Below are 12,807 nucleotides of genomic sequence, written 5' to 3'. Positions count from 1 at the left end.
TGGCGTTGTGTGCGCCAAGGGCTGAGCAGGAGAGCAGAGGGCTGTTCATTTTGTTTGCTTTCCAAATGAATCTCTCCAGGCAGCGACTGTTTTATTGGAGAATGCATTCTGCAAGGTGGAATGGGAGCTGGGGCCGGTCTCATTAAAATATCTCATGGTGTTGATTTGTGGAAGTTACTCAACATGGAGGTGGCACTGCTCAGCTACTGTACTGCAGTCTAGGGGTGTGATGGTACTGTAATTACAACACATCGTGTCCTTATTTGGGGGGGGGGGAGGCGGGAAGAGAACGACCAGTGAAGGAGAAGAAATCAAGGAAATGTCACCCATAAACGGTGTTTAAGTAATGTTAAGGCTGTGAATCAAAACAGAAGATGAAATGAGAATGTGGCTGACAGGGGGGGCTCTCTGCTGATTGTGGAGGTTTCTGTTCAGTACCTCAGGTAATGGCCCCTTTGCAGACTTTCCTAGGCAGGAAAAGCGGGGTGAGTTAAGGATAGAGTGTCAGTCTGAACTTGGCATTCATTGCCTCTGTTGTGTATTGCAGTCTTAGCGATGCTTAAGCTTGTTTCTCTTATTCCAGTTGTTGTTTGGCCTCTCATGAAATCTGTGCAGCTAAGTGGATGTAATGAAGTCAACATTAATATCACAGTCTAACCCAAATAAAATTCTTATTATAGGGTGTAAGTAGCACATTTGGCATCTTTTCTCAGAACATTTTAATGTGAACTTTTCAATGATAATAGACTTCCATTTTCTGTTTGATTATGTGGTCCTCCCTTTAACTAGAATTAAAAGACTTTGTTTTCAATATTCAGACAAATAGGTATAATTTTTTTGTTATCTCAAATGCAAAGCAATATGTATATTTGATGATTGATGGGATTTATGGGTACTGGTTCTTTTATAATTCTTCCAAATTGAGTGTTCATTATTTAGGTGGCACCTCCCCACCCCCACCCCACCCGCCTTCAAATAACACTGCAATCCCTAGTGGCACTGTGATTGTGTGAGCTTTTAATTCCTTCTCAATGTACTGTCTGGACTTTGTCCTTGTGTATAGTGTTTTAGAGTGGAAGTAGAGAGGATAGTGTTTGGAGAACCTTAGGGCCTCCTAAAAGAACATTAAGGTTAATTCTGGAAACTCCCAAACTGACTTGGAGCCACATGGTTAGCAGTAGCAGAGACCATGCCATTTAAAAGGCATGTTGTGGCCCCTCCCAGTGAAGAGGATTTTCTTTCAGAAGAATGAAGTACAAATTCCCCCATGCCCCTCCCCAACTAGTTTAGCCCCTAAAATCAAGCAGTGTACCTTGTCTTCTCTATTGTGTTTAAGAAAATCTATTCAGATTAATGTCTGCCTGTTAAAAATAAGTTGAATTGCTATGGTTCATGGAAAGAGGCAGAAGACCATACTGATTCGCAAATAGGGCTAAGCACCTGTGTTTAATTTTTTTGTTTTTTAAGTCTGCATTTTGCCATTCTCTCTTTTAGCTCCTTGCTCGGATTGAACGTATGGAAAGGCGGATGCAGCTGGTAAAGAAGGATAACGAGAAGGAAAGGCACAAGCTGTTTCAGGGCTATGAAACTGAAGAGAGAGAGGAAACGGAGATATCCGAGAAAATTAAACTGGAGTGCCAGCCGGAGCTTTCCGAGACATCCCAGACTCTGCCTCCCAAGCCTTTCTCCTGTGGGCGGAGTGGAAAGGGACACAAAAGGTGTGCTGATAACTTTGTTACACTGTCTGGACATGAGGTCACCTGTTTTCAGTGACTGAGAGTAAGGGATTAGGACTTATGAATTTGTTTTAATAGAACTATATCTTGAATCATGAGGTCTTCTGTGCTGAGAAACTGTCTTGAAACATTCTTGCACAGACTATGTACGTCTGTTAGGAACATTTTGGTCACCGTAGTAACTACAGAATGCAGAGTGCATCGTAAAGAGAATGGGCAACAAATGTGACAGCTGAGTTTCTTAAAGAAAACTATAGCCCTTCATTTCAAGTTAGGAAGTGTTAAATTCCTTCATTGCATCAGGCACTGGTAGACATTAAAATGTAAGCTCTAAGTGTCCTTGGACTCAAAGAGATTAGTCTAGCTATAAGGATGGCATAAGTTTTGAAAACTCAGAATTCAACTGCAATAAAATATGCAGATAGACAACAGCGATACAAACTATTCAGAGATTAAAGATTATTGTGCGTTAAAATAGTGAAACTTTAAGGAGGAGATGGATCTTGAAAAAGAAGTATAGAATTTAGATTGGTAAAAAGGAGAGGAGATGGCATTCTAGAAGTGTGTGTGTGTGTGTGTGTGTGTGTGTGTGTGTGTGTAGACTGGTGGGAGAAAGAGAGCCAGAAGATAGCAAGAAAAAAGAAACAGAGATTGTAATTAACGTGTAGGTTTGGAGGGGTAGAATAAGAGACTGGTCTCTGGTTGACGGAATGAAACAGGCCACAAAGTAGAGGCCTCTAATGTTAGCTAAAGGGTCTTTTTTTTTTTTTTTTTTTTTTTTTGCGGTACGCGGGCCTCTCACTGTTGTGGCCTCTCCCGTTGCGGGGCACAGGCTCCGGACGCGCAGGCTCAGCGGCCATGGCTCACGGGCCCAGCCGCTTCGCGGCATGTGGGATCTTCCCGGACCGGGGCACGAACCCGTGTCCCCTGTATCGGCAGGCAGACTCTCAACCACTGCGCCACCAGGGAAGCCCCAGCTAAAGGATCTTGAATAGAATAGGGACCTTTTTAGATTTAGTAGGCAGTAGGATACTAGTAGAGGTTCTTAAGCATGGAAACTCACTTGTTCAACAAACATTTACTAAGGGCCTGTTATATATACTGTTAAGCGTGAGCCTGTTCCTGCGCGTGACAGCCAAATGAACACAGACATTTAGATACTTGAATACTGGTTATTTTGAAGCAAGCTAGTTCTCTTGCCCCAAAATGTAATCAAATTAGATTTTATTCAAGAGTCAGTAAATTCTGTAATGTTTTCTTCCCTATCTAATAGGAAATCCCCATTTGGAAGTACAGAAAGAAAGATTCCTGTTAAAAAGCTGGCTCCTGAATTTTCAAAAGTCAAAACAAAAACTCCTAAGCACTCTCCTGTTAAAGAGGAACCCTGTGGTTCCTTATCTGAAACTGTTTGTAAACGTGAATTGAGGAGCCAGGAAACTCCAGAAAAGCCCCGGTCTTCAGTGGACACCCCGCCAAGACTCTCGACTCCCCAGAAGGGACCCAGCACCCATCCCAAGGAGAAAGCCTTCTCAAGTGAGATAGAAGATTTGCCGTACCTTTCCACCACAGAAATGTATTTGTGTCGTTGGCACCAGCCTCCCCCATCACCGTTACCATTACGGGAATCCTCTCCAAAGAAGGAGGAGACTGTAGCAAGTAAGGCATAGAGAACACTTGCTCTTATACCCTAGTGGTGGCGGTCAAGCTAACAAGTGTGAAAATGCCTTTGGCATTTTTAAAAAAGTGCAATCAATAAAGCAGAGTTCTGTCAAGAATGAGTAAGTTAACAGCCAGAGACAGACACTGTGCAGGCATTGCAAATAGGTGGAATTACAGCAAAATGTGCTCAATGTATTTGCCTGCTTACAACACTGGGAGATGTGTTTGCCAGTAAGTTGCTCATCACAAGAGCACCAGACTTGGGGGTGTAATCTCCGGCAACTTGCATGCCCTCTGAAAGAAGGGTTTTCTGTGCTGTGAAATGCATAGAACTTACACTTTGCCATGCACGACTGTTCCTGCAATTGATATTGTGTGAAACCTGGGAGGGTGGTCTTTGGGTGTTCTCAGGGGCCAATGGTAATTTTTGGGTTGGGGAGCCAGTTTGGGGTGGGGAATTTCACCTGGGCCTCCGCTCTTTAACTATATAAACATTTATCTGTATCTCTATGTCCCGGTCTGGGGGGCAGGAGGAATCTGCCAAAGACCAACAGTCTTACTTTATCTTACGATACTTCACAAAGGTTCTAAATGTGAAGAGTTTACTTGGATTGCAGTAGCCCATTGGTTGTTCATATATTTAAATAAAATGGTCTACAAACTATTTTTCAAACAATAAGGACTATCTTGGGATATCTGAGCTGCTTGGGATGGGTGTGGGGTATGGGACCTTGGTCTTCATTCCCTTTTTTTTCTTCATGGCTTCCACACAGAGATGCTCCCCTATCTCCTACATCAACCAGTAACTGGAATGTGCCTTCAATCGTGTAATGTTAGTCTGTGACAGTCACAGCGGGTGCTCCGGGGTGACGGTGGGGAAGCCTTGGATAGAGTCACAGCCCTGAGTTTCTGATGCTGTGTCTTGCCCTAGTAGGGATGGGGATGGGAATCCATTCCAGTAAGACAAGAGCATTCTCCAGGCTTTGTTTGGCTGTTCTGGTGACAAAATTAAGTGGGGAAGATAGATTACTCTTCTTAATTATCTAAAATTCATTAGGCCTTACACTTGAGTACATGCGATAGACCAGGACCCTGATCTAGGCTCAGGTTTTTTGTTGGTTCAGTTAGTTGAACAGGTTCATCCTTAATGGTTAACCTTCTTGCTGCCATGGCAATGCTGTGTAACAAGAGAAACCGTGAAGCAATTTCCCATCCGGGATTGGGAAATGGCTTAGTCCGGAGCTGTTCTGTGTGACTGGCTATTTTTGAAAACCCTTTCTGCCCTAGTACAGAAAATTCCAAACACCTCTAATATTGTGGGCCTAGCAGTACAGAAAGAGTCTGATTGGGGGGAATCCCAGTCCTTTGAGGACCCTGAGTTGTGAATAAACGTGTGAATCCTTATTCTTGACGCCCCTATCTCAAGAGGAAGTCTCAATGGCTTGTTCTAAGGAAGCCAAAGTCTTTGTGCATGTTGTTCAGGCTGGACCAGCAAGGTAGTTTGTTTGGAGGGAGGAGGGAGCTGTTTAAGAAGACTACATATGTAAGTTTTGAGAACACTGATCTTTTATTTGAAAAATAGGGTCAACTTTTACTCACCTGCCATGTTCTGAGTTTAAGGTTTGATATCCTTGGCCATCAACTGTTGCAGGGAAACCACCCTAAATAATGAAGAAAAGAAGTCGTCTCAGTGTAAAAAAAAAAGTGGTGGGCTTATTTTCTTTTCTTTTGTCTGTTGTTCCCTCTTCCCCTCCCCCAGAGAGAAATTCTCAAAAGAACAACTCAAAAAACCAAAATGGCTTCCTAGTGAGAACTTCAGTGATGATCCTTTCCTCCATTTTGGGTATGGGCTTTTTTTCTTTTTACACTGAGGTGATTCTTCTTTCCTGCATTATTTAGGGTGTCTGATGCCATCAAGTGTTGCAGGAGAAACTTCAGTCTTGGCTGGTGAGTAGAATAGGAATTGTGCTGGCTGGGCCTGGGGTGGGGGTTGGTGGGATGGTGGATGGTTGGGAGCTGCATTCCCCATCAGTTGGATGGGGGAGAGTGAGATTCCTTGGTGTATGATTACACTATAGACTTCAAAATGACTACAAATTTCAGTTGTTTTTCAGGAACTGCAATAGCATCCATTATGTGAATTGTCAGGTATTGGTTTAGGGTTTTTTGTGATCCTGTGTTTGGCAGACTGCAATGGCATTTTAGGTTCTTTTAATACCGTAGCAAGGACACTGAATATGGCTTCAGGTGAGGCCATAGAATGGATTCCTATCACTTGGTAACTTTGTCTTATCTGGGAGAGATCTCTTGTCCTAGTGAATAGCAGGTTGTGTGACCTTGGATTTAAGGGTGGTTCCACCCCTCCTCCCTTTCTTTCTCTCTTTCTTTTTTCTTTCCAGTTCCTTCTTGGAGGGACCACTCAGTAGAGCCTCTAAGGGACCCAAATCCTTCAGACCTTTTGGAGGTAGGTACCTAAGACCTGTCAGTAGAAGGGAGTGAGAGACAGAAATGGGGCTGTTACTTGAATCTGTCATTGTAACTGTATGGATGGGTTAAATAGAACTTTGAAGCAAGAAGGTAACTTGAGAGATTATCTAGTCCAACTCCTTTGTTGTATAGATGAGAAAACTGAGGTCCAGAGTGGCTAAGTGATTTATTAAAAAATAAATAACTAGGGAATGTTCAAAACAAAGCTAGATGTCATGCTAAGTAGAAAAGTTAGCGTGTACCACTCAGCAACAGAACTATATATTCCAACCTCATTTGACTCTTATAAGTTTGATACTAACTTTAAACTCAGACTCTTATAAAGTATAGAGGTAGGGAGGGTTTGTGGCAGTCTCGAGGGTTGTTTCAGTTTGATGTGACTTTCATCTTGGAAAATTATAGAAATGATTTTGGAATATGGAGATTCTACAGGGTAGGGGTGGGGAAAGGAGTATGTGTTTTGTTGATTTTGTTACCAGGAGGTTCCTATGATATCCATAGAACTCACAGACTCAGGTGGGACCTGAAGGTGAAAGATTTTACATTCCTGGAAGCTGGAAATGAGAATACATGTGTCACATGGTGATAAGTAGCTTATCAGCTGCTATTCTTTACACAGAACCTGGATGACAGTGTGTTTTCGAAGCGGCATGCAAAACTGGAGCTGGATGAGAAGAGAAGGAAAAGGTGAGGCTGGAGATGTCCATTCTGGAGACAACTGAGCCCTATAGGACCCTAACCTCTCTTATCTATGCTGAGGGGAGCCCTGGAGCTCTTAATACTTTTCAATTACTCAATTGGTTGAGTATCAGAGTGTGAAGTGGTTGTTGTTATACACGTTTGGCCTCTTTTTCTTCTGGGGAACACCAACACATGATCTAGACTGCCAGACCTATACAGCTCTTCCCTAACCAAGCAGGCGGTTCTCTTTAACCCCCTCCCCCTCCCCACCCCCCATCCCCCATCTAGAAGACTCAGCAGAGATCTCCCTAGCATCTGGATTGTGTGAGTTGCCTTTATAGAGCTGGTTTTCAGTAATGTTGGGTTTGTTTGTTTTGTTTGTCTGGTTTGTTTTTCCCAGATGGGATATTCAGAGGATCAGGGAACAAAGAATTTTACAGCGACTGCAGCTCAGAATGTATAAAAAGAAAGGAATTCAGGAATCTGAGCCCGAGGTTACCTCATTTTTCCCTGAGCCAGATGATGGTAAGTTTTGTTTATCTAAAAGAGTACAGGGCTCCAGGATACAACTTGCTCTGAATGAATGCGGTATTTTGGAACAGGTATAGTTGCTAGACATTTTCCATCTGTGTCACTAACAAGGTCCCGTTTGGCTTTCTTCCGTAGTTGAAAGTTTGATGATTACCCCCTTCTTGCCTGTTGTAGCATTTGGACGACCATTACCAAAACTAACTCCACAGTAAGTATAAAGTTTTTTTCCCCTCCTCTCTCAGGTAGTCTGTGCTTCACCTCCCTTCCAGACTTCATGAAAGCCTAGATATAAGGTGGAATAGCTGGCTTAGGGATAGCCATGGCTCTTTGACAGAAGTGAGGCTGCCTGGGCCACTAGTTTTTGCAGTGATAAGATTCCCAAGACAGGAATTAGGAGGATTGCTTTTTGAATTAGGAATAGATTATTCAGTCACTTTAATAGCACACCATTGCTCTGGCTTTGAGGCAGGCAAGACACTCTAAACCTGGGACTTGGGAGTCAGGGCTAGGAGTGGTAAAGGGCATAGTGTCTTTTTCTGAGTTAGTCTCATGTCCATACTGAGTTTCTTCTAGTCTTGCAGGTTGATTTCCGTATCCTTTTTTGCCAGGAATTTTGAGCTGCCCTGGTTGGATGAGCGTAGCCGATGCAGGTTGGAGATCCAGAAGAAGCAAACACCTCATCGGACATGTAGGAAATAGCTGTGCTGGCAAGAACCTTCTGTCTTCAGATAGTTGTAGCATGCCATTCCCAGAGAGTGGCAGAGACCTGTATATGTGACCGATGTCCTCATGTATGTTATCATTCGCTGGTAATGCCCTTCCATACTCCCCTGATCTTGGTTTTGTTTTCATCACTCTGATTTCACAAATACTCTTTCACTGGGCTAATTGTGAATTATGGAGGGTGATTGGGATTTCTTTTCCCTTTTTGGGGAAATGAACTCTCAAGCTAAATCTGTAGGATGGCAGATTTGGAAGCTTCAGGGGTCTGCTTCTCTACATTTGCCTATGTTAAAAGGGTGAAAGGGCTCTCTTCATTAGACTTTTGGAAGATGAAGCAACCCCTGCCTTTAGAGCTGTGCCTGCATGGCACTCTTCTTGCCCTGGTATACCCTTCCTTATAGTGTGAGTATAGTGGTTTTTACCCCAAAACAAAACAAAACTAAAAACCTCACCATGAGCTTAAGGACCAGATGAGGAATAACAAGTGACGTGATAAAGCAAGTCATCTTCACAGGGTAGAAAAGAGGTTGGAGTTGGTAGATAAATATCTGAAAAGACAGTTCTCTTAAAACTATCCTGTGATATAGCCACGTGGGAAGGGATGTTTGGCTGTGATTATTTTCTTAGTTAATGGGTAACTGAATTTCTTCCCCCACCCCTCAAAGAATAAAATCTTCTGAAAAGAGAATGAGGATGGTAAGTTTGGGACCAGTTATGGCTCTAAACAAAAGCCGTTGGTGTTTGGGGATGGCATGCCAGATCCTGTATAGATGTCTTTGTGTCACATCACTTCTCCAGTATTCCTTAGTTGGGTTTTATCCTTTTAGCTGAGCTCTTGGTGGTGGGATAGAGATTTAGGGAGGGTGGGGGTGTGTGTGGAAATATGTGCTTCCTTTGGCTGGCAAATGTCTACATCTTGAAACAAACAGATGTACCTAATGAGCTTCTCCGTTCATTTTGTAAAAATAGATTTGTATGTGTACCATCTTAGTTCCCCCCTCCCACCCACCTCCCACCCCGCCCCCATTTTGTTAAAAGAATTTCAGGACAGCACTCCAGGCCACTTTGGTCTCAGTGTAAGATCCCTGTAACTATCTGGAAGGAAAATAGAGCCAAGACCTCTGGTCTTAAATATATAGGAATTGCCTTTCTTTAGTCTTCAGGACTATTGTATGAAAACAAGTAGGGGTCTAATCTCCTAGAAGGTAGGGGCTTTTATCCTTGAAGAGAATATGTCCCCAGATTATTAGCACTTTTAGAGGAGAAGCCAAGGTATGTAGGATGTGTGGCCGGCCCATCAGTGGAGCATGAGAGAATGGGATACCATTGTGGGAAGGGAAGAAAAAAGTTCCTCAGGGGCCTCCCACTGCTAAAGCTTTTTGTGAGATGTTGATCTGTGCTCCCTGAGTTTGACTCTTAAAGGAATTACTCTGGCAGCACATGTAGTATTCCTGGATGACCTTGCTGCTCTTATTTCTCCTGTGTGTGTGTGTGTGTGTGTGTGTGTGTGGCTATGGGTTTTCATTTGTAACTCGATCTGCTTAGGAGAGTGGGCTCTCCACAAGGGAACCTGCTGTGAACTTCACTGCAGCAAGAATGTAGAGAGAAATAGGACTTATTCCACTAGGGGCTCTCATCTCACACCTTAAGGAGAGGAAGGAGATTTCTAGAAAAACTGGGCCAGATTTTCTTTGTTCTCCATCATTTTAATATGGCAAGCTGTTTGGCTTTCCTACTCTGACCTATGTTATGTTCCTTTATAATGTGCCCAAGAAGAAAAAGACCAGTCAGTGTCTCTTTTATTCCTTGATTCCTCTCAGTTTCTTCTTGATTTTCAGCATTTGTCAGACTCCTAATTTGGGTATGCATTAGCAAACTTAGCCTTTATGTTTGTGCCTATCCAGCAGACTCCCCAGATTTTGAACTTGAGTTAGACTAAGAGGAATCCATGGGTGCTATCTGGCCAGTCTTAAGTGGATTCTATTTCCTTGGTTCTCCCTCTACCTAGGACCTCTTATTTTATTGTCCCCTCTTCTAGATCAATTCTCCTTTGATTTGGATATGTTGAAGTTTTGTTGAGAAGGAGGTTAGAGAGTAGATTAGCAAAGTTCCAAGAGCAAAATTACAGTGTGTTGAAGTGTGGGGGGAAAATTAGCCTTATTTTTTCCCTACATGGGATACAACACTGAAATTCAATCTTCAACTGAAGGACCTGCAGTTCTCCTAAAACACAGTTCTTTGTTTCTTTCCTTAACAAAGTTTAAGCTAGTGTTAATAAATTAAAAAGAGAAATTGCTTGTCTGTCCACTTTAGCTTTGTTTTATGCCCGTTTCATATTGTTGTCTGTGTTGTAATTCATACTTTTGATACCATTTCTGATGTGTAAAATTGGTTGTCTTGTAAATATCTTATAAAGAGTTCAATTGTAAATAAACTATTGTGGCTGTTAATTTTGAACTTCTGCTTCAATTTATTAGATTTATTGGGAAGCATTAAACAATTCTGCTTGTATATTTTAAAAGACTAGAAAAAGAAATTCATTTTCACAAAATAGAAAAACACCATTTTCCCTTTTATATGAGATATTAACTTCCATTTGTGATGAACACAATGTATGTTTCATCCCTCTTTGTCCTGTGTTCTTCCTTACACATAATTGGCAACTTTAAAAACAAGAGATGATAGGATACTTGGTGCCTGGTGTCTAAATTAGTAAAACCTCAGTTGGAAAGACCTTAGAGGTTATCTAGTCTGACTCCAATACATGATTTCCCTTTGACAACATTCCAGACAAATGAAGTCCAGCTTCTCCTTTAACACTTTGTTTTCTCTTATACATTTTTTTCTAAATGTTAGAAAATTCTTCCTCGTTGACAAAATCTAACTTCTTGTAACTCGAGCCCACTGGTTCTTGCTTTGCCTTCCAGGGTGATGAAAAAATATCAACTCCTCCTTTCCTCATAGTCCCTCAAATAGTTAAAGTTTGCTGTGGCAATCCCAATCTTCATGGTTAACATTCAGAGATTTTACAATTGTTCCTCAAAAGAAAGGATCTTGAATGTTTCAGTTCTCTGGATGAGTGAACGATTTGCTCGTGTCCATTTAAAAATTGAATCCAGGGGCTTCCCTGGTGGTGCAGTGGTTAAGAATCCACCTGCCAACGCAGGGGACTCAGGTTTGAGCCCTGGTCCGGGAAGATCCCACATGCTGCGGAGCAACTAAGCCCCGTGCGCCACAACTACTGAGCCTGCGCCCTAGAGCTGGCGAGCCACAACTACTGAGCCCGCGCACCTAGAGCCCGTGCTCCACAAACAAGAGAAACCACCGCAATGAGAGGCCCGCAAACCGCAATGAAGAGTAGCCCCCGCTCGCCGCAACTAGAGAAAGCCCACGCGCAGCAACAAAGACCCAACGCAGCCAAAAATAAATAAATAAATTTATAAAAAAAAAAAAAATTGAATCCAGACCAAACAACTGAAAGGCAAAGTGGCAGACTATCACTTTCCTTATTTAGACACTAAGCTTGGCAGCTTTACTGTATCAATTTACTTTGAGATAGATAGGATCCTCTGGGTCTTTTTTTTTTTTTTCTTTCTGTTAACACTTATTAGATCACACATCCTCCATTTTGAACTCAGGCAGTTGGTTTCTGGAGCTGTATTTACAAGTTGACACATTTGACCACTTGTTTAACCAGCTGAGATCTGTTTGGATCCTGATTATATCTCTGAAGGCATTCAGAATACCTTCTGGTTTCATATTGTCTATAAATTTGATAAACATCAGTATCCTTAACCATAGCATTTGTAAAAGCATTACACCGGACAGAATCCTGTGCTATGATAGTGACCTTTCTCTGGTGTGTATTATTAAAATGTGTACTCCCGTAGGTGCACTGATAGCTTACGCTTCTTATATGTTTTTATTATGGCACAAAACAAATATACCGATATTTTTCATTGCTGAAAAATGTGTTGCCAAAATCTCAGCATTCCCTCATCTACCCGTCTGGCGTGCCCTTAACGAGAAGGAAATCATGTCAGGATATTGAACCAAATGCCCATTCCTATGATTATCTTTTTAAAAATCGGTTCTAAAATCTTGGTAAGATTACCATCATACCAGCCTGCGCTTTGGGAGAGGTGATGGCTGGGGTGGGAAGACACTTGAAGAGGGAAGAGTAAATGAGAATGCAAGGGAAAACACTGTAGTGCTGCAACACTAAATCCTCGGGCTTCACTACGGACAACTGGTTTCTCCTCCGCCCTTTAGCTTAAAATGGGCTGGTGTAACAAATCTGATGCAGCACAACGGCTTCAGGGGTTTCCCTTGATTTGTGATTTTACCAAGCAAACGAATTCAGTCAAACGATCTGCTTCAAACGTAGGCAGAAACGAAAAAGAAAATCATGAAACAACTCCAATGCCGCAGTGAAGCTGTGACAGGTCAACGATATCCACTCGGAAAGCCCAAGATGGCCGGGCGTGGAGCCGAAGGAGGCTGCCCTAGTGCAACTCCCCCCTTGCCCGGTGCCCTACCGGGGGAAGTCAGGGGCCGCGTCACGCCCCCTCACGTCACCGACTTACGCAATCCCGCTCGCCGGCAAACTTGTCGCAGCGCGCCAGCTCCGCCCCCAGCCCCTCCCTCTGAAGAGCCGGGCGAGCCTCGCCGCAAGTGAAGCATGCTGGGACCAGGTCTCGAGCTTCCCGGCAGCCCCTGCGACGGGCGGGGTACGTCAGGAGCTGGCCGGCGGCGGCTGTTCTCCGTAAGATGGCGGACCGGCGGCGGCAGCGCGCTTCGCAGGACACCGAGGACGAAGAATCTGGTGCTTCCGGCTCAGACAGCGGCGGTTCCCCGGCGCGGGGCGGCGGGAGCTGTAGTGGTAGCGCTGGAGGCGGCGGCAGTGGCTCTCTCCTTTCCCAGCGCGGAGGCCGAGCCGGGGCCCTTCATCTGCGGCGGTTGGAGAGCGGGGGCGCCAAGAGCGCTGAGG

General features: G+C 43.5%; 2 protein-coding genes across 3 annotated transcripts in view; both read left to right on the top strand.

Moving 5' to 3' along the window:
• Positions 1-10,267, top strand: part of MSL1 (MSL complex subunit 1) — a 12,189-nt gene extending 1,922 nt beyond the window's left edge. The window contains exons 2-9 of one of the 2 annotated variants that reach the window (XM_024743321.1): positions 1,495-1,718; positions 3,010-3,392; positions 5,295-5,342; positions 5,795-5,859; positions 6,502-6,569; positions 6,964-7,088; positions 7,230-7,302; positions 7,703-10,267. In XM_024743321.1, coding sequence (XP_024599089.1) covers positions 1,495-1,718; positions 3,010-3,392; positions 5,295-5,342; positions 5,795-5,859; positions 6,502-6,569; positions 6,964-7,088; positions 7,230-7,302; positions 7,703-7,793 — 1,077 coding nt within the window. In that variant the 3' untranslated portion in view covers positions 7,794-10,267. The remainder of the gene's footprint in view (positions 1-1,494; positions 1,719-3,009; positions 3,393-5,294; positions 5,343-5,794; positions 5,860-6,501; positions 6,570-6,963; positions 7,089-7,229; positions 7,303-7,702) is intronic. The other variant, XM_024743322.1, reaches the window with a different exon arrangement.
• A 969-nt stretch (positions 10,268-11,236) lies between these two features.
• Positions 11,237-12,807, top strand: part of CASC3 (CASC3 exon junction complex subunit) — a 20,639-nt gene continuing 19,068 nt past the window's right edge. Inside the window, exon 1 of the mRNA XM_024744275.1 lies at positions 11,237-12,800. Within this exon, the coding sequence (XP_024600043.1) occupies positions 12,588-12,800 (213 nt within the window). The 5' untranslated portion in view covers positions 11,237-12,587. The remainder of the gene's footprint in view (positions 12,801-12,807) is intronic.

This window comes from Neophocaena asiaeorientalis, unplaced genomic scaffold (assembly GCF_003031525.2).
Source record: "Neophocaena asiaeorientalis asiaeorientalis breed wild unplaced genomic scaffold, Neophocaena_asiaeorientalis_V1.1 scaffold1, whole genome shotgun sequence".
In the NCBI taxonomy this organism is placed as follows: Eukaryota; Metazoa; Chordata; class Mammalia; order Artiodactyla; family Phocoenidae; genus Neophocaena; species Neophocaena asiaeorientalis.
The sequence above is the reverse complement of the archived record's forward strand: the minus strand, read 5'-3'. Positions and strand labels throughout refer to the sequence as shown.